This window comes from Salmo trutta, chromosome 13, assembly GCF_901001165.1.
Source record: "Salmo trutta chromosome 13, fSalTru1.1, whole genome shotgun sequence".
Taxonomy (NCBI): domain Eukaryota; kingdom Metazoa; phylum Chordata; class Actinopteri; order Salmoniformes; family Salmonidae; genus Salmo; species Salmo trutta.
In genome coordinates this window covers 28,771,863-28,794,194 of record NC_042969.1, presented here as the reverse complement: position 1 = coordinate 28,794,194, position 22,332 = coordinate 28,771,863, and the positions used below count along the sequence as shown (strand labels likewise).

Here is a 22,332-nt window from a genome sequence, read left to right as displayed (position 1 = left end):
TGGGCTGGGGTTGAGTTTGATACCTGTGGGGTATGGGCTGGGGTTGAGTTTGATACCTGTGGGGTATGGGCTGGGGTTGAGTTTGATACCTGTGGGGTAGGGGCTGGGGTTCAGGACTTGTTAGAGGTCTGAGTTTATGAGTTTTCAGAGTTTGTGAGTTTAAAGATGGATGATTTTCTTACTTGGACTTGTTCTCCTCGTAGTGGGCGCTGGTCTCTATGTAACGTGATAGTTCTATCTGCATGTCTCCAAACAGAGGCACCACCTGCAGCTGAGGCATCAAGACACACAGACAGAGACAGACTTCAGTCAGGATGTGTGATCCAATAATAACATATTGGTGTTAACACACACACACACACACACACACACACACACACACACACACACACACACACACACACACACACACACACCTTGAAGAACTTGTCGATCTTTCCCAGGTTGATCCTCTTCTTGGCGTCTAGTTTGTAGATGTTACTGACGTTACCGTCCATCAGATAGAGACCGAAACCCATCACCTGATACACACACAGAGTGGAATATTACACAAACCCATCACCTGACACACACACAGAGTGGAATATTACAAAAACCCATCACCTGACACACACACACAGAGTGGAATATTACACAAACCCATCACCTGACACACACACAGAGTGGAATATTACACAAACCCAGATCAATAATATTTGATCGACATTCAGAAACATCTCTAGATATTCTGAACACTACTGGAAGCTACAGTTGAGGACTGGTTAGCAGGAGTAAGAAGGCTAGTGGCATTTTAAGATCCAGACAGAGACAGGTATCTAGAGAAAGACAGGTAGTTAAGATCCAGACAGAGACAGGTATCTAGAGAAAGAAAGGTAGTTAAGATCCAAACAGAGACAGGTATCTAGAGAAAGACAGGTAGTTAAGATCCAGACAGAGACAGGTATCTAGAGAAAGACAGGTAGTTAAGACCCAGACAGAGACAGGTATCTAGAGAAAGAAAGGTAGTTAAGATCCAAACAGAGACAGGTATCTAGAGAAAGGCAAGTAGTTAAGATCCAGACAGAGGCAGGTATCTAGAGAAAGGCAGGTATCTAGAGAAAGGCAGATAGTTAAGATCCAGACAGAGACAGGTATCTAGAGAAAGGCAGGTATCTAGAGAAAGACAGGTAGTTAAGATCCAGACAGAGACAGGTATCTAGAGAAAGGCAGGTATCTAGAGAAAGGCAGGTATCCAGAGAAAGGCAGGTAGTTAAGATCCAGACAGAGACAGGTATCTAGAGAAAGGCAGGTATCTAGAGAAAGGCAGGTAGTTAAGATCCAGAATGAGACAGGTATCTAGAGAAAGGCAGGTAGTTAAGATCCAGACAGAGACAGGTATCTAGAGAAAGGCAGGTATCTAGAGAAAGGCAGGTAGTTAAGATCCAGACAGAGACAGGTATCTAGAGAAAGACAGGTAGTTAAGATCCAGACAGAGGCAGGTATCTAGAGAAAGGCAGGTAGTTAAGATCCAGACAGAGACAGGTATCTAGAGAAAGGCAGGTAGTTAAGATCCAGACAGAGACAGGTATCTAGAGAAAAGCAGGTATCTAGAGAAAGGCAGGTATCCAGAGAAAGGCAGGTATCTAGAGAAAGGCAAGTAGTTAAGATCCAGACAGAGGCAGGTATCTAGAGAAAGGCAGGTATCTAGAGAAAGGCAGGTATCTAGAGAAAGGCAGGTAGTTTAGACCCAGACAGAGACAGGTATCTAGAGAAAGGCAGGTAGTTAAGATCCAGACAGAGACAGGTATCTAGAGAAAGGCAGGTAGTTAAGATCCAGACAGAGACAGGTATCTAGAGAAAGGCAGGTATCTAGAGAAAGGCAGGTAGTTAAGATCCAGACAGAGACAGGTATCTAGAGAAAGGCAGGTAGTTAAGATCCAGACAGAGACAGGTATCTAGAGAAAGGCAGGTAGTTAAGATCCAGACAGAGACAGGTATCTAGACAAAGGCAGGTATCTAGAGAAAGGCAGGTAGTTAAGATCCAGACAGAGACAGGTATCTAGAGAAAGGCAGGTAGTTAAGATCCAGACAGAGACAGGTATCTAGAGAAAGGCAGGTAGTTAAGATCCAGACAGAGACAGGTATCTAGAGAAAGGCAGGTAGTTAAGATCCAGACAGAGACAGGTATCTAGAGAAAGGCAGGTATCTAGAGAAAGGCAGGTAGTTAAGATCCAGACAGAGACAGGTATCTAGAGAAAGGCAGGTATCTAGAGAAAGGCAGGTAGTTAAGATCCAGACAGAGACAGGTATCTAGAGAAAGGCAGGTAGTTAAGATCCAGACAGAGACAGGTATCTAGAGAAAGGCAGGTATCTAGAGAAAGGCAGGTAGTTAAGATCCAGACAGAGACAGGTATCTAGAGAAAGGCAGGTATCTAGAGAAAGGCAGGTATTTAAGGTCCAGACAGAGACAGGTATCTAGAGAAAGGAAGGTAGTTAAGATCCAGACAGAGGCAGTTATCTAGAGAAAGGCAGGTAGTTAAGATCCAGACAGAGACAGGTATCTAGAGAAAGGCAGGTAGTTAAGATCCAGACAGAGACAGGTATCTAGAGAAAGGCAGGTATCTAGAGAAAGGCAGGTATCTAGAGAAAGGCAGGTATCTAGAGAAAGGCAAGTAGTTAAGATCCAGACAGAGGCAGGTATCTAGAGAAAGGCAGGTATCTAGAGAAAGGCAGGTAGTTTAGACCCAGACAGAGACAGGTATCTAGAGAAAGGCAGGTAGTTAAGATCCAGACAGAGACAGGTATCTAGAGAAAGGCAGGTAGTTAAGATCCAGACAGAGGCAGGTATCTAGAGAAAGGCAGGTAGTTAAGGTCCAGACAGAGGCAGGTATCTAGAGAAAGGCAGATAGTTTAGATACCTGTCTCTGTCTGGACCTTAACTACCTGCCTTTCTCTAGATACCTGTCTCTGTCTGGACCTTGAGAAAGGCAGGTAGTTAAGGTCCAGACAGAGACGGGTATCTAGAGAAAGGGAGGTATCAGAGAAAGGCAGATAGTTAAGGTCCAGACAGAGACAGGTATCTAGAGAAAGGCAGGTAGTTAAGGTCCAGACAGAGACAGGTATCTAGAGAAAGGCAGGTAGTTAAGGTCCAAACAGAGGCAGGTATCTAGAGAAAGGCAGATAAGACAGAGATCTAGATGAGGCTCTTACCTTCAGCAGCATGTGTTTCTCGCTGGGCGTCAGGTACATCTTGTTCTCATAGTAATCAACACTGATGTTGACAATGTCTGCTAACAACTCCTCATAGCCAGGAATCACCTCCAACTGCTGCTGCAGACACTACAGAGAAATATACACACTATTACTGCTGCTGCAGACACTACAGAGAAATATACACACTATTACTGCTGCTGCAGACACTACAGAGAAATATACACACTATTACTGCTGCTGCAGACACTACAGAGAAATATACACACTATTACTGCTGCTGCAGACACTACAGAGAGAAATATACACACTATTACTGCTGCTGCAGACACTACAGAGAAATATACACACTATTACTGCTGCTGCAGACACTACAGAGAGAAATATACACACTATTACTGCTGCTGCAGACACTACAGAGAAATATACACACTATTACTGCTGCTGCAGACACTACAGAGAAATATACACACTATTACTGCTGCTGCAGACACTACAGAGATAAATATACACACTATTGCTGCTGCTGCACAACACACACACACACACAAACACACACACCTGAGTAATCCTGTTGTGATTGGCTAGGAACATAGAGAGGTTCTGTGACTCCTGGATGGACTGAGGGTCGGCCATCTTCCTCAGGAACTGAGCCGCCCTGCAGACATAAATATTACCACATATCTAATTCTGTAGCTACACCTCACAGATTCTGTTAACCTGAGTCAATTGGGTACATCGGCCCTTCATTCTGTCCCTTTTGCTTTATTTAAGCTGATGTGAAGGAACTAGACAGGTGAAAGCAAATTCCTGTGTTTTCAGGATCACTGCAGGTGAAGGAGAGGTGATAGGGAGAGGAAGCCACTGCAGGCTATTGAGATGCATCCCCACATTGTGTCTGTCTTCCCTTCGTACCTTTTATAGGCAGAGTGGTCGTTCTTGACGCTGCACTTCATATTCTTGAGTTCGTCGAGCACAGCGAACATGTTGATGAACTTGCCCAGGGTGAGGAGGTAAGCTTCAGAGACAAAGTCTTTCCTCCGCTCAGCGTGGCACAGACGCTTCACCTCCCCACAGAAACGCTCGATGGCCTTACGCTGCAGGGGAGGACAGGGAAAATGGAGACGGCAGAGAGAGGAGAGGTTCTCAGATATGTATAGGACTCATTTATTTGTTCGTTAATTCATTCATTATTTAATTCAAGGGACAAGGATATGATTGACTGACAGAGTTCCAATTCAAATACGATACATTCATTACGTTGTTCATTCATTTGATTGATTGATTGATTCATTCATCCATCAATGGTCTCTCACCTGAAAGTACATGAACTTCATGAGCTTGGTGACCTCTGGTTCCAGCACCTCCACAGTCTTCTCATAGATCTCCACCCTGTTGGGCTGCTCATTACACTTCACCTGGAGAACACAGGGGGGCGCCGTCACACAGCCTGCTCACTGGAACCACTCACAGGGCTCTCCCACATCTTTATTTACACGTCACAGATCACAGTGTCCCAAGCCAGTATCACATTTCTAGGATCAGATCCCCGTACTAGAGCTGGTACGATAAACAGAAAATGATCAACGATACGATCACTTATCGCAGGCATTTTGCTGATATCGTTGATTACGATAAGTAGCCAATACTAGAGAAAAGTTGAAATGAAATAAGTTTGCTAATATGGGTGATAGTTAATGGAACAATTGATGGCTACAACCATCAAACGAGTAGTAGCAGTTTAAAGGAAAAACTCTGGTGCACATTAATGTTATAAACTGTGGTGCACATTAATGTTATAAACTGTGGTGCACATTAATGTTATAAACTGTGGAGCACATTAATGTTATAAACTGTGGTGCACATTACAGTTACAAACTGTGGTACACATTACAGTTACAAACTGTGGTGCACATTAATGTTATCAACTGTGGTGCACATTACAGTTACAAACTGTGGCGCACATTAACGTTATAAACTGTGGTGCACATTAATGTTATAAACTGTGGTGCACATTACAGTTACAAACTGTGGTGCACATTACAGTTACAAACTGTGGTGCACATTAATGTTATAAACTGTGGTGCACATTACAGTTACAAACTGTGGTGCACATTAATGTTATAAACTGTGGTGCACATTACAGTTACAAACTGTGGCGCACATTAAAGTTATAAACTGTGGTACACATTACAGTTACAAACTGTGGTGCACATTACAGTTACAAACTGTGGTGCATATTAATGTTATAAACTGTGGTGCATATTAATGTTATAAACTGTGGTGCATATTAATGTTATAAACTGTGGTGCACATTAATGTTATAAACTGTGGTACACATTACAGTTACAAACTGTGGTGCACATTAATGTTATAAACTGTGGTGCACATTACAGTTACAAACTGTGGTGCACATTAATGTTATAAACTGTGGTGCACATTAATGTTATAAACTGTGATGCACATTAATGTTATAAACTGTGGTGCACATTCATGTTATAAGCTGTGGTGCACATTAATGTTATAAACTGTGGTGCATATTAATGTTACAAACTGTAGCGCACATTACAGTTACAAACTGTGGTGCACATTAATGTTACAAACTGTGGTGCACATTAATGTTACAAACTGTGGAGCACATTAATGTTATAAACTGTGGTGCATATTAATGTTATAAACTGTGGTGCACATTACAGTTACAAACTGTGGCGCACATTAACGTTATAAACTGTGGTACACATTACAGTTACAAACTGTGGTGCACATTAATGTTACAAACTGTGGTGCACATTAATGTTACAAACTGTGGAGCACATTAATGTTATAAACTGTGGTGCACATTAATGTTACAAACTGTGGTGCACATTAATGTTACAAACTGTGGTGCACATTAATGTTACAAACTGTGGTGCACATTAATGTTACAAACTGTGGTGCACATTAATGTTACAAACTGTGGAGCACGTTAATGTTATAAACTGTGGTGCACATTAATGTTACAAACTGTGGTGCACATTAATGTTACAAACTGTGGTGCACATTAATGTTACAAACTGTGGTGCACATTAATGTTATCAACTATGGTGCACATTAATGTTATAAACTGTGGCGCACATTACAGTTACAAACTGTGGCGCACATTACAGTTACAAACTGTGGTGCACATTAATGTTATCAACTGTGGTGCACATTACAGTTACAAACTGTGGCTCACATTACAGTTACAAACTGTGGCGCACATTAATGTTATAAACTGTGGTACACATTACAGTTACAAACTGTGGTGCACATTAATGTTATAAACTGTGGTGCACATTAATGTTATAAACTGTGGTGCACATTCATGTTATAAACTGTGGTGCACATTCATGTTACAAACTGTGGTGCACATTAATGTTATAAACTGTGGTGCACATTAATGTTATAAACTGTGATGCACATTAATGTTATAAACTGTGGTGCACATTCATGTTATAAACTGATGCACATTAATGTTATAAACTGTGGTGAACATTAATATTATAAACTGTGGTGCACATTAATGTTACAAACTGTGGTGCACATTAATGTTACAAACTGTGGTGCATATTAATGTTACAAACTGTGGTGCATATTAATGTTACAAAATAAACTGTGGTGCACATTAATGTTATAAACTGTGGTGCACATTAATGTTACAAACTGTGGTGCACATTAATGTTATAAAATTAACTGTGGTGCACATTAATTTTACAAAATAAACTGTGGTGCATATTAATGTTATAAACTGTGGTGCACATTACAGTTACAAACTGTGGTGCACATTAATGTTACAAACTGTGGTGCATATTAATGTTACAAAATAAACTGTGGTGCACATTAATGTTATAAACTGTGGTGCACATTAATGTTACAAACTGTGGTGTACATTAATGTTATAAAATAAACTGTGGTGCACATTAATTTTACAAAATAAACTGTGGTGCATATTAATGTTATAAACTGTGGTGCACATTAATGTTACAAACTGTGGTGCACATTAATGTTACAAACTGTGGTGCACATTAATGGTATAAACTGTGGTGCACATTAATGTTATAAATAAACTGTGGTTCACATTAATGTTACAAACTGTGGTGCACATTAATGATATAAACGTATTGTTCTATTTATCATTATCGCATCAATTCAGGAAATGTATCACAACATGGATTTCTGTCCATAATCGCCCAGCTCTACCCCTACACTTTCTGGTGAGGACAAATGGCCCCTATGTATGTCCCAAATGGCCCCCATGGACCCTGGTCAAGAGTAGTGCACTACATAAGGAATATGATGCTATTTGGGAAGCAAACAAATGATGTGTCCCTGAGGCTACAAATTCAGCTCTAATACTACACTATCAACTATCAACACTATAAATAGTCCACAGCACCTGGCCTCACCCTACTAGAATCTGAAATCAAATGGACTACTGTTTGCTAATGATCTGGTGTTTCTGTCCCCAACCAAGGAGGGCCTACAGCAGCACCTAGATCCTCTGCACAGATTCTGTCAGACCTGGGCCCTGACAGTAAATCTCAGTAAGACAAAAAATAATGGTGTTCCAAAAAAGGTCCAGTTCCCAGGACCACAAATACAAATTCCATCTAGACACCGTTGCCCTAGAGTACACAGAAAACTATACCTACCTCAGCCTAAACATCAGCACCACAGGTAACTTCCACAAAGCTGTGAACGATCTGAGAGACAAGGCAAGGGCCTTCTACGCCATCAAAAGGAAAAAAGGAAAAAATAACATACAAATTAGGATCTGGCTAAAAATAGTTTAATCAGTTGTAGAACCCATTGACCTTTATGGTTGTGAGGTCTGGGGTACGCTCACCAACCAAGAATTCACAAAATGGGACAAACACCAAATTGAGACTGCATGCAGAATTCTGCAAAAATATCCTCAGTGTACAACGTAAAACACCAAATAATGCATGCAGAGCAGAATTAGGCCGATACCTGCTAATTATCAACATCCAGAAAAGAGCTGTTAAATTCTACAACCACCGAAAAGGAAGCGATTCCCAAACCTTCCATAACAAAGCCATCACCTACAGAGAGACGAACCTGGAGAAGAGTCCCCTAAGCAAGCTGGTCCTGGGGCTCTGTTCCCAAACACAAACAGACCCCACAGAGCCCCAGGACAGCAACACAATTAAACTCAACCAAAACATGAGAAAACAAAAAGATAATTACTTGACACATTGGAAAGAATTAACAAAAGCACAGAGCATGCTATTAGAATGCTATTTGGCCCTAAACAGAGTAAGTACACAGTGGCAGAATACCTGACCACTATGACTGACCCAAACTTAAGGAAAGCTTTGACTATGTACAGACTCAGTGAGCATAGCCTTGCTATTGAGAAAGACTGCCATAGGCAGACCTGCCTCTCAAAAGAAAACAGGCTACGTGCACACTGCCCACAAAATGAGGTGGAAACTGAGCTGCACTTCCTAACCTCCTGCCAAATGTATGACCATATTAGAGACACATATTTTCATCAGATTACATAAACCCACAAAGAATTTGAAAACAATCCCTTTTGTACTTTAACTAGTTGCACATAATATGACATTTGAAATGTCTTTATTCTTTTGTGAGTGTAATGTTTACTGTACATTTTTGTATTGTTTATTTCACTTTTGTTTATTATCTATTTCACTTGCTTTAGCAATGTAAACATGTTTCCCATGTCAATAAAGCCCCTTGAATTGAATTGAATTGAGAGAGAGAGAGAGACAGAGACAGAGAGACAGAGACAGAGAGAGAGACACAGAGACACAAAGACAGAGACAGAGAGAGAGAGAGAGAGAGAGAGACAGAGACAGAGACAGAGACAGAGTGAGCGACACAGAGACAGAGAGAGGGAGACAGAGAGTATGTGAAATGTTTACTGTGAATTTTTATTTTTTATTTTACTTTTTTTATTAATCTATTTCACTTGCTTTGGCGATGTAATCATATGTTTCCCATGTCAATTAATCCCCTTGAATTGAGAGAGAGAGAGAGAGAGAGAGAGAGAGAGAGAGAGAGAGAGAGAGAGAGAGAGAGAGAGAGAGAGAGAGAGTTACCTGTGGTATAGCTCTTGAGCAGCTTCTCCAGGTGTAGAGCATGACAGCGTACTCATGGCCCTCCTCCAGCATCTCATTCTGGGGAGAGAGAACAGACAGAGGGGTTATATCTACGCCTATTTATAAATGATATGGCTAACTGTATGGATAAAAGGATACATTGTGCTGCCCTCTTCATTGACCTGTCAAAGGCTTTCGATACTGCTAATCACCCACTGCAAATTCAGAGGCTTTCCTCAATGGGTCTAGACCAGGCTGTATGTAACTGGTTAAAACATGATTTGACAGATAGAACTCAATGTGTGTCTACTGACGCTGTTAAATCAGGTTTCCTGGATATTATGAAAGGTGTCGCGCAGGGGTCGATTCTGGGTCCAGTACTTTTTAATGTTTACATTAATAATATTGTATTGACTTTAAACAATTGTGACCTGCACTTGTATGCCGATTATAGTGTTGTGTCTGCTATTGACCCCAATGTTGACCAGGCTCTATCTGAACTACAGTCTGCCTTCATTGTATTATGATAGTGTTGTGTCTGCTATTGACCCCAATGTTGACCAGGCTCTATCTGAACTACAGTCTGCCTTCATTGTATTATGATAGTGTTGTGTCTGCTATTGTCCCCATGGTTGACCAGGCTCTATCTGAACCACAGTCTGCCTGTTGTGTCTGCTATTGTCCCCATGGTTGACCAGGCTCTATCTGAACCACAGTCTGCCTGTTGTGTCTGCTATTGACCCCAATGTTGACCAGGCTCTATCTGAACTACAGTCTGCCTTCATTGTATTATGATAGTGTTGTGTCTGCTATTGTCCCCATGGTTGACCAGGCTCTATCTGAACTACAGTCTGCCTGTTGTGTCTGCTATTGTCCCCAACGTTGACCAGGCTCTATCTGAACTACAGTCTGCCTTCATTGTATTATGATATTGTTGTGTCTGCTATTGACCCCAACGTTGACCAGGCTCTATCTGAACTACAGTCTGTCTTCATTGTATTATGATATTGTTGTGTCTGCTATTGACCCCAACGTTGACCAGGCTCTATCTGAACTACAGTCTGTCTTCATTGTATTATGATATTGTTGTGTCTGCTATTGACCCCAACGTTGACCAGGCTCTATCTGAACTACAGTCTGCCTTCATTGTATTACAGAAAACTATTGATCGTGTCCCTGCTTCCAAATATCTGAGCATCTGGACAGATGAAACGCGGTCTTTTAAAAAGCATACTGATGAGTTAGTTACAGTTGAAGGAAGTTTACATACACTTAGGTTGGAGTCATTAAAACTCGTTTTTCAACCACTCCACAAATTTCTTGTTAACAAAGTATAGTTTTCGATTAGGACACCTACTTTGTGTATGACACAAATAACTTTTCCAACAATTGTTTACAGACATATTATTTCACATATAATTCGCTGTATCACAATTCCAGTGGGTCAGAAGTTTACATACACTAAGTTGACTGTGCCCTCTAAACAGCTTGGAAAATTCCAGAAAATGATGTTGGCTTATTCTTAATGGCTTTAGAAGCTTCTGATAGGCTAATTGACATAATTTTTATTAATTGGAGGTGTAGCTGTGGATGTATTTCAAGGCCTACCTTCAAACTCAGTGCCTCTTTGCTTGACATCATGGGAAAATATAAAGAAATCAGCCAAGACCTCAGAAAACAATTGTAGACCTCCACATGTCTGGTTCATCCTTGGGAGCAATTTCCAAACGCCTGAAGGTACCACGTTCAATACTACGTAAGTATAAACACCATGGGACCATGCAGCCATCATACCGCTCAGGAAGGAGACGCGTTCTGTCTCCTAGAGATGAACGTACTTTGGTGCGAAAAGTGCAAATCAATCCCAGAACAAAAGCAAAGGACCTTGTGAAGATGCTGGAGGAAACAGGTAAAAAAATATCTATATCCACAGCAAAACGAGTCCTATATCGACATAATCTGAAAGGCCGCTCAGCAAAGAAGCCACTGCTCCAAAACCGCCATAAAAAAGCCAGACTACGGTTTGCAACTGCACATGGGGACAAAGATCGTACTTTTTGGAGAAATGTCCTCTGGTCTGATGAAACAAAAATAGAACTGTTTGGCCATAATGACCATCGTTAGGTTTGGAGGAAAAAGGGGGAGGCTTGCAAGCCGAAGAACACCATACCCTCCGTGAATCACAGGGGTAGCAGCATCATGTTGTGGGGGTGCTTTGCTGCAGGAGGGACTGGTGCACTTCACAAATAGATGGCATCATGAGAGGGAAAATGATGTGGATATATTGAAGCAACATCTCAAGACATCAGTCAGGAAGTTAAAGCTTGGTCGTAAATGGGTCTTCCAAATTGACAATGACCCAAGCATACTTCCAAAGTTGTGGCAAAATGGCTTAAGGACAACAAAGTCAAGGTATTGGAGTGGCCATCACAAAGCCCTGACCTCAAACCTATAGAAAATTTGTGGGCAGAACTGAAAAAGTGTGTGCGAGCAAGGAGGCCTACAAACCTGACTCAGTCACACCAGCTCTGTCAGGAGGAATGGGCCAAAATTCACCCAACTTATTGTGGGAAGCTTGTGGAAGGCTATCCGAAACGTTTGACCCAAGTTAAACAATTTAAAGGCAATTCTACCAAATACTAATTGAGTGTATGTAAACTTCTGACCCACTGGGAATGTGATGAAAGAAATAAAAGCTGAAATAAATCATTCCCTCTACTATTATTCTGATATTTCACATTCTTAAAATAAAGTGGTGATCCTAACTGACCTAAGATAGGGAATTTTTACTAGGATTAAATGTCAGGAATTGTAAAAAAAACTGAGTTTAAATGTATTTGACTAAGGTGTATGTAAACTTCCGACTTCAACTGTAAGAAGCTGAGAATAAAAATGGGCTTCTATAGAAATAGGTCCTGCCTCTCGGTAAATAGTAGAAAGCAGATTAGGAACATTGATGTTCCTATCGGTCCTAGATAGGGCTGTTGCGGTGACCTTACTACCACCACACCGGCGGTCATGAGTCATGAAGGCAGTCCAATTCCACGTAACAGTTTAGTCACGGTAATTAGGCTTCTCCAAGCTCTGATGCTGCTGCTGGTCATTGGTAGCCTACCAAACTTGCTAACTGCCTGGTACTCAGCAATCTATTATCCCTCTAATCACTCTGACATCAATGCAAATGTATTAACGAATCTAATCAAACACTTCATGAGAGCCCATGAGCTCATGTTGTGTAACATTTCTATAGGCTATGCAATTGTGTGAGAAAACAGAGTGATGGGCTCTACTAAAAAGAGGAGGATCCCATCAGCTTTCTATAGGCTAGGCCTACTATATTTATTTATCCGTTTTCTACAGGCTAGGCCTACTATATTTATTTACCCGTTTTCTACAGGCTAGGCCTACTATATTTATTAATCAGCTTTCCTAATATTAAGCACATACAGTGAGGGAAAAAAGTATTTGATCCCCTGCTGATTTTGTACGTTTGCCCACTGACAAAGAAATGATCAGTCTATAATTTTAATGGTAGGTTTATTTGAACAGTGAGAGACAGAATAACAACAAAGAAATCCAGAAAAACGCATGTCAAAAATGTTATAAAATGATTTGCATTTTAATGAGGGAAATACGTATTTGACCCCTCTGCAAAACATGACTTAGTACTTGGTGGCAAAAGCCTTGTTGGCAATCACAGAGGTCAGACGTTTCTTGTAGTTGGCCACCAGGTTTGCACACATCTCAGGAGGGATTTTGTCCCACTCCTCTTTGCAGATCTTCTCCAAGTCATTAAGGTTTCGAGGCTGACGTTTGTTAACTCGGACCTTCAGCTCCCTCCACAGATTTTCTATGGGATTAAGGTCTGGAGACTGGCTAGGCCACTCCAGGACCTTAATGTGCTTCTTCTTGAGCCACTCCTTTGTTGCCTTGGCCGTGTGTTTTGGGTCATTGTCATGCTGGAATACCCATCCACGACCCATTTTCAATGCCCTGGCTGAGGGAAGGAGGTTCTCACCCAAGATTTGACGGTACATGGCCCCGTCCATCGTCCCTTTGATGCGGTGAAGTTGTCCTGTCCCCTTAGCAGAAAAACACCCCCAAAGCATAATGTTTCCACCTCCATGTTTGACGGTGGAGATGGTGTTCTTGGGGTCATAGGCAGCATTCCTCCTCCTCCAAACACAGTGAGTTGAGTTGATGCCAAAGAGCTCCATTTTGGTCTCATCTGACCACAACACTTTCACCAGTTGTCCTCTGAGTCATTCAGATGTTCATTGGCAAACTTCAGACGGGCATGTATATGTATTCTTGAGCAGGGGGATCTTGCGGGCGCTGCAGGATTTCAGTCCTTCATGGCGTAGTGTGTTACCAATTGTTTTCTTGGTGACTATGGTCCCAGCTGCCTTGAGATCATTGACAAGATCCTCCCGTGTAGTTCTGGGCTGATTCCTCACCGTTCTCATGATCATTGCAACCCCACGAGGGGAGATCTTGCATGGAGCCCCAGGCCGAGGGATATTGACAGTTATTTTGTGTTTCTTCCATTTGCAAATAATCACACCAAATGTTGTCACCTTCTCACCAAGCTGCTTAGCGATGGTCTTGTAGCCCATTCCAGCCTTGTGTAGGTCTACAATCTTGTCCCTGACATCCTTGGAGAGCTCTTTGGTCTTGGCCATGGTGGAGAGTTTGGAATCTGATTGATTGATTGCTTCTGTGGACAGGTGTCTTTTTTACAGGTAACAAGCTGCGGTTAGGCGCACTCCCTTTAAGAGTGTGCTCCTAATCTCAGCTCGTTACCTGTATAAAAGACACCTGGGAGCCAGAAATCTTTCTGATTGAGAGGGGTCAAATACTTATTTCCCTCATTGAAATGCAAATCAATTTATAACATTTTTCACATGCGTTTTTCTGGATATTTTTGTTGTTATTCTGTCTCTCACTGTTCAAATAAACCTACCATTAAAATTATAGACTGATCCTTTCTTTATCAGTGGGCAAACGTACAAAATCAGCAGGGGATCAAATACAAACCGCTCCCTCAGTTCTCTCCCTCGGCCCCATTCCAAACCAATCCCTCCATGTTGCCTACTCACCATGCTAGAGTGGACAGTTGCCTGCTCGATGTAGCGAGCTATCCCCGTCACAAACGCATTCCTGTCCTCAAAGTTGGTATCAAAGTTAGCCTAGAGAGAAAGAGAAAGACAGAATTTAGTACTCTTGCAATTCATTTGAAAACTCAGACGTGTGTGTGTGTGTGTGTGTGTGTACCTGGTACATGATGGATGAGGGCGGAGGTTCAATGCAGGGCTGCTGGTCAGGGAGGGGCAGCTCCTCCAACAGATCCACGTTAGACAGAGCATCCTCCAGGGTCACGTGGGTCGTCATGGTTACAAGAGGTCACTCACACAACCGGCCAGTCTGACAGAGAGACACACAGACAGACATTAAATGTCACTTTTGTTTACCCATTTCACTTGTTTTGGCAATGTAAACACATGCCAACAAAGTAGAGGTCGACCGATTAATCGGAATGGCCGATTAATTAGGGCCGATTTCAAGTTTTCATAACAATCGATAATCGGTATTTTTGGCCACTGATTTGCCAATTTTTTAAACAAAAAAAAATATATTATTATTATTTATTTTTTTACAACTTTATTTAACTAGGCAAGTCAGATTAAGAACACATTCTTCTTTACAATGACGGCCTAGAAACGGGGGTTAACTGCCTTGTTCAGCGGGGATTCGTTTTTGCAACCTTCGGTTACCAGTCCAACGCTCTAACCACCTGCCTTACATTGCACTCCACAAGGATTAACAGGCTGACTACCTGTTACGCGAGGGCAGCAAAAAGGAAAGGTAAGTTGCTGGCTAGCATTAGACTTATAAAAAAACTATCAATCTTAACATAATCACTAGTTAACTACACATGGTTGATGATATTACTAGTTTATCTAACGTGTCCTGCGTTGCATATAATCGATGCGGTGCCTGTTAATTTTCATTGAATCACAGCCTACTTCGACAAACGGGTGTTGATTTAACAAGCGCATTTGCGAAAAAAGTACTGTCGTTGCACCAATGTACCTAACCATAAACATCAATGCCTAACAGGAATATTTAGACTTAGTCACCCGTTAGATAAAATAAAGAACAGTTCCGTATGTCACTGAAAGAAAAAAACTTTTGTTTTCGAGATGATAGTTTCCGGATTCGACCATAATAATGACAATTAAGTGATAATTAAGTCTATGATTTGATAGAGCAGTCTGACTGAGTGGTGGTAGGCAGCAGCAGGCTCGTAAGCATTCATTAGCCTTCCCTGTAGCTCAGTTGGTAGAGCATGGTGTTTGCAACACCAGGGTTGTGGGTTCGATTCCCACGGGGGGCCAGCACAGAAAAAAAATGTATGAAATGTATGCATTCACTACTGTAAGTCGCTCTGGATAAGAGCGTCTGCTAAATGACTAAAATGTAAATGTAATTCATTCAAACAGCCCTTTGCTGTGCTTCAAGCATTGCGCTGTTTATGACTTCAACCTGGGTGGGTATAATTTGTGGAACGTTCCAACAGGAATCTATTCCAAAAACTTCGTAAATAACAAGGTTTCCAAAAAACAATGCATACAAAGTTGTATAGCGGCAGAATAAGATACCGGGTAGGGAGTGGTCTATTTCATTGCGTATTTCACTCATCACGTTTATTCCCGAAAAATGTCTGTCCTCACATGTCTGTTTGCCTATGGACAAACATTAAGAATAAGCTACGTGGTGAGTTGATGCCTATTCGGCAGCTAGTTAGCGAGGTTTGTATGCGTTGTTGGTTGGCAACCTTTTACTTTACGTTTTTTGGAACAGATTCCTGTTGGAACGTTCCACAAATTATACCCACCCCTTCAAGCCTATCAACTCCCAAGATTAGGCTGGTGTAACCGATGTGAAATGGCTAGCTAGTTAGCCGGGTGCGCGCTAATAGAGTTTCAATTGTCACTCGCTCTGAGACTTGGAATAGTTGTTTCCCTTCCTCTGCATGGGTAACGCTGCTTCGAGGGTGGCTGTTGTCGATGTGTTCCTGGTTTGAGCCCAGGTAGGAGCGAGGAGAGGGACGGAAGCTATACTGTTACACTGGCAATACTAAAGTGCTTATAAGAACATCCAATAGTCAAAGGTATATGAAATACAAATCGTATAGAGAGAAATAGTCCTATAATTCCTATAATAACTACAACCTAAAACTTCTTACCTGGGAATATTGAAGACTCATGTTAAAAGGAACCACCAGCTTTCATATGTTATCATGTTCTGAGCAAGGCACTTAAACATTAGCTTTCTTACATGGCACATATTGCACTTTTACTTTCTTCTCCAACACTTTGTTTTGCATTATTTAAACCAAATTGAACATGTTTCATTATTTATTTGAGGCTAAATTGATTTTGTTGATGTATTATATTAAGTTAAAATAAGTGTTCATTCAGTATTGTTGTAATTGTCATTATTTAAAAAAATTAAATCGGCCGATTAATCGGTTTTTTGGGCCCTCCAATAATTGGTATCGGTGTTGAAAAATCATAATCGGTCGACCTCTACAACAAAGCCCCTTGAAATGGATTGAGAGAGAGAGAGAGAGAGAGAGAGAGAGAGAGAGAGAGAGAGAGAGAGAGAGAGAGGCAAACCCGGACCTGTCAGTAAAAAAGGAAGAGTACAAATCCTAATCCATAATGAGTGTAGACTCCATCACCAGGAACACTGTCATACACTGTCTGGTATTCACTCTCATTTCCTCTTAAGGAACCACTTTCTACAGCACATGTCTGTCTGTCTGTCTGTCTGTGCACCTGTAACCTGTCTGTCTGTCACTCTGTCTGTCTGTTTGCCTGTGCACCTGTAACCCGTCTGTCTGTCTGTCTGTCTGTCTGTCTGTCTGTCTGTCTGTGCACCTGTTACCTGTCTGTCTGTCTGTCTGTGTACCTATAAGTCTGTATGTGCACCTGTAAGTCCGTCTGTCTGTGCACCTGTAACCTGTACGTCTCTCTGTCTGTGCACCTGTAACATGTCTGTCTGTCTGTCTGTCTGTGCACCTGTAACATGTCTGTCTGTCTGTCTGTCTGTCTGTGTCTGTCTGCACGTCTGTCTTTGCACCTGTAACCTGCACATCTGTCTTTGCACCTGTAACCTGCACATCTGTCTGTGCACCTGTAACCTGCACATCTGTCTGTGCACCTGTAACCTGCACATCTGTCTGTGCACCTGTAACCTGCACGTCTGTCTGTGCACCTGTAACCTGCACATCTGTCTGTGCACCTGTAACCTGTACGTCTGTCTGTCTGTCTGTCTGTCTGTCTGTCTGTCTGTCTGTCTGTCTGTCTGTCTGTCTGTCTGTCTGTCTGTCTGTCTGTCTGTCTGTGTCTGTCTGCACGTCTGTCTTTGCACCTGTAACCTGCACATCTGTCTGTGCACCTGTAACCTGTACGTCTGTCTGTCAGCCTGTGCATCTGTAACCTGCACATCTGTCTGTGCACCTGTAACCTGCACATCTGTCTGTGCACCTGTAACCTGCACGTCTGTCTGTGCACCTGTAACCTGCACATCTGCCTGTGCACCTGTAACCTGCACATCTGTCTGTGCACCTGTAACCTGCACATCTGTCTGTGCACCTGTAACCTGCACGTCTGTCTGTGCACCTGTAACCTGCACGTCTGTCTGTGCACCTGTAACCTGTACGTCTGTCTGTGCACCTGTAACCTGCACGTCTGTCTGTGCACTTGTAACCTGTACGTCTGTATGTGCACCTGTAACCTGCACGTCTGTCTGTGCACCTGTAACCTGCACGTCTGTCTGTGCACCTGTAACCTGCACCTCTGTCTGTGCACCTGTAACCTGTACGTCTGTCTGTGCACCTGTAACCTGCACGTCTGTCTGTGCACCTGTAACCTGTACGTCTGTCTGTGCACCTGTAACCTGCACGTCTGTCTGTGCACCTGTAACCTGTACGTCTGTCTGTGCACCTGTAACCTGTACGTCTGTCTGTGCACCTGTAACCTGCACGTCTGTCTGTGCACCTGTAACCTGCACGTCTGTCTGTGCACCTGTAACCTGCACGTCTGTCTGTGCACCTGTAACCTGCACGTCTGTCTGTGCACCTGTAACCTGCACGTCTGTCTGTGTACCTGTAACCTGCAAGTCTGTCTGTGCACCTGTAACCTGCACATCTGTCTGTGCACCTGTAACCTGCACATCTGTCTGTGCACCTGTAACCTGCACATCTGTCTGTGCACCTGTAACCTGCACGTCTGTCTGTGCACCTGTAACCTGCACATCTGTCTGTGCACCTGTAACCTGTACGTCTGTCTGTCTGCCTGTGCATCTGTAACCTGCACATCCGTCTGTGCACCTGTAACCTGCACATCTGTCTGTCCACCTGTAACCTGCACGTCTGTCTGTGCACCTGTAACCTGCACATCTGCCTGTGAACCTGTAACCTGCACATCTGTCTGTGCACCTGTAACCTGCACATCTGTCTGTGCACCTGTAACCTGCACATCTGTCTGTGCACCTGTAACCTGCACGTCTGTCTGTGCACCTGTAACCTGTACGTCTGTCTGTGCACCTATAACCTGCACGTCTGTCTGTGCACTTGTAACCTGTACGTCTGTATGTGCACCTGTAACCTGCACGTCTGTCTGTGCACCTGTAACCTGCACGTCTGTCTGTGCACCTGTAACCTGCACCTCTGTCTGTGCACCTGTAACCTGTACGTCTGTCTGTGCACCTGTAACCTGCACGTCTGTCTGTGCACCTGTAACCTGTACGTCTGTATGTGCACCTGTAACCTGCACGTCTGTCTGTGCACCTGTAACCTGCACATCTGTCTGTGCACCTGTAACCTGCACGTCTGTCTGTGCACCTGTAACCTGCACATCTGTCTGTGCACCTGTAACCTGCACCTCTGTCTGTGCACCTGTAACCTGTACGTCTGTCTGTGCACCTGTAACCTGCACATCTGTCTGTGCACCTGTAACCTGCACATCTGTCTGTGCACCTGTAACCTGCACATCTGTCTGTGCACCTGTAACCTGCACGTCTGTCTGTGCACCTGTAACTGCACATCTGTCTGTGCACCTGTAACCTGTATGTCTGTCTGTCTGCCTGTGCATCTGTAACCTGCACATCTGTCTGTGCACCTGTAACCTGCACATCTGTCTGTGCACCTGTAACCTGCACGTCTGTCTGTGCACCTGTAACCTGCACGTCTGTCTGTGCACCTGTAACCTGCACATCTGTCTGTGCACCTGTAACCTGTATGTCTGTCTGTCTGCCTGTGCATCTGTAACCTGCACATCTGTCTGTGCACCTGTAACCTGCACATCTGTCTGTGCACCTGTAACCTGCACGTCTGTCTGTGCACCTGTAACCTGCACATCTGTCTGTGCACCTGTAACCTGCACATCTGTCTGTGCACCTGTAACCTGTATGTCTGTCTGTCTGCCTGTGCATCTGTAACCTGCACATCTGTCTGTGCACCTGTAACCTGCACATCTGTCTGTGCACCTGTAACCTGCACATCTGTCTGTGCACCTGTAACCTGCACGTCTGTCTGTGCACCTGTAACTGCACATCTGTCTGTGCACCTGTAACCTGTATGTCTGTCTGTTTGCCTGTGCATCTGTAACCTGCACATCTGTCTGTGCACCTGTAACCTGCACATCTGTCTGTGCACCTGTAACCTGCACGTCTGTCTGTGCACCTGTAACCTGCACATCTGTCTGTGCACCTGTAACCTGCACATCTGTCTGTGCACCTGTAACCTGTATGTCTGTCTGTCTGCCTGTGCATCTGTAACCTGCACATCTGTCTGTGCACCTGTAACCTGCACATCTGTCTGTGCACCTGTAACCTGCACGTCTGTCTGTGCACCTGTAACCTGCACATCTGTCTGTGCACCTGTAACCTGCACATCTGTCTGTGCACCTGTAACCTGCACATCTGTCTGTGCACCTGTAACCTGCACGTCTGTCTGTGCACCTGTAACCTGTACGTCTGTCTGTGCACCTGTAACCTGTACGTCTGTCTGTGCACCTGTAACCTGCACGTCTGTCTGTGCACCTGTAACCTGTACGTCTGTCTGTGCACCTGTAACCTGCACGTCTGTCTGTGCACCTGTACGTCTGTCTGTGCACCTGTAACCTGTACGTCTGTCTGTGCACCTGTAACCTGTACGTCTGTCTGTGCACCTGTAACCTGCACGTCTGTCTGTGCACCTGTAACCTGCACGTCTGTCTGTGCACCTGTAACTTGCACGTCTGTCTGTGCACCTGTAACCTGCACGTCTGTCTGTGCACCTGTAACCTGCACGTCTGTCTGTGAACCTGTAACCTGCACGTCTGTCTGTGCACCTGTAACCTGCACGTCTGTCTGTGCACCTGTAACCTGCACGTCTGTCTGTGCACCTGTAACCTGCACATCTGTCTGTGCACCTGTAACCTGCACATCTGTCTGTGCACCTGTAACCTGCACGTCTGTCTGTGCACCTGTAACCTGTACGTCTGTCTGTGCACTTGTAACCTGTACGTCTTTGTACCTGTAACCTGTACGTCTGTCTGTCTGCCTGTGCATCTGTAACCTGTACGTCTTTGTACCTGTAACCTGTACGTCTGTCTGTCTGCCTGTGCACCTGTAACCTGTACGTCTTTGTACCTGTAACCTGTACGTCTGTCTGTCTGCCTGTGCATCTGTAACCTGTACGTCTTTGTACCTGTAACCTGTACGTCTGTCTGTGCACCTGTAACCTGCACGTCTGTCTGTGCACCTGTAACCTGTACGTCTGTCTGTGCACCTGTAACCTGCACGTCTGTCTGTGCACCTGTAACCTGTACGTCTGTCTGTGCACCTGTAACCTGTACGTTTGTCTGTGCACCTGTAACCTGTACGTCTGTCTGTGCACCTGTAACCTGCACGTCTGTCTGTGCACCTGTAACCTGCACGTCTGTCTGTGCACCTGTAACTTGCACGTCTGTCTGTGCACCTGTAACCTGCACGTCTGTCTGTGCACCTGTAACCTGCACATCTGTCTGTGCACCTGTAACCTGCACGTCTGTCTGTGCACCTGTAACCTGTACGTCTGTCTGTGCACCTGTAACCTGCACGTCTGTCTGTGCACTTGTAACCTGTACGTCTTTGTACCTGTAACCTGTACGTCTGTCTGTCTGCCTGTGCATCTGTAACCTGTACGTCTTTGTACCTGTAACCTGTACGTCTGTCTGTCTGCCTGTGCACCTGTAACCTGTACGTCTTTGCACCTGTAACCTGTACGTCTGTCTGTCTGCCTGTGCATCTGTAACCTGTACGTCTTTGTACCTGTAACCTGTACGTCTGTCTGTCTGCCTGTGCACCTGTAACCTGTACGTCTGTGCACCTGTAACCTGTCTGTCTTTTCTGTCTGTGCACCTGTCTGTCTGTCTGTCTGTCTCTGTCTGTCTGTCTGTCTGTTTGTCCACCTGCAACCTGTCTCTGTACCTGTCAGTCAGTCTGTCTGTCCACCTACAACCTGTCTCTCTGTCTGTGTACCTGTCAGTCTGTCTGTCTGTCTGTCTGTCTGTCTGTCTGTCTGTCTGTCTGTCTGTCTGTCTGTCTGTCTGTCTGTCTGTCTGTGCACCTATAACTTGGCTGTCTGTTTGTGCATCTGTCACCTGTACGTCTGTCTGTCTGTGCACCTGTAACCTGCAAGTCTGTCTGTCTATCTGTCTGTCCACCTGCAACCTTTCTGTCTGTCTGTCTGTCTGTCTGTCTGTCTGTCTGTCTGTCTGTCTGCAACCTGTCTCTCTGTCTGTGTAACTGTCAGTCTGTCTGTCTGTCTACCTGCAACCTGTCTCTCCGTCTGTGTACCTGTCAGTCTGTCTGTCTGTCTGTGCACCTGTAACCTGTCTCTCTGTCTGTGCACCTGTAACCTGGCTGTCTGTCTGTGCATCTGACACCTGTACATCTGTCTGTCTGTTCACCTGTAACCTGTCTGTCTGTGCACCTGTAACCTGTC

The 22,332-nt window shown here is 43.9% G+C and overlaps 1 protein-coding gene across 1 annotated transcript in view; it reads right to left on the bottom strand.

The window, feature by feature from the left end:
* LOC115205612 (cytoplasmic FMR1-interacting protein 2) overlaps window positions 1-22,332 on the bottom strand; it is a gene marked incomplete at its 3' end in the record, with an annotated part of 48,717 nt that overhangs the window by 14,486 nt on the left and 11,899 nt on the right. Inside the window, 9 exon segments of the mRNA XM_029771777.1 lie at window positions 183-271; window positions 417-521; window positions 3,190-3,318; window positions 3,751-3,847; window positions 4,105-4,286; window positions 4,506-4,607; window positions 9,294-9,371; window positions 14,393-14,482; window positions 14,568-14,717. Coding sequence (XP_029627637.1) covers window positions 183-271; window positions 417-521; window positions 3,190-3,318; window positions 3,751-3,847; window positions 4,105-4,286; window positions 4,506-4,607; window positions 9,294-9,371; window positions 14,393-14,482; window positions 14,568-14,684 — 989 coding nt within the window.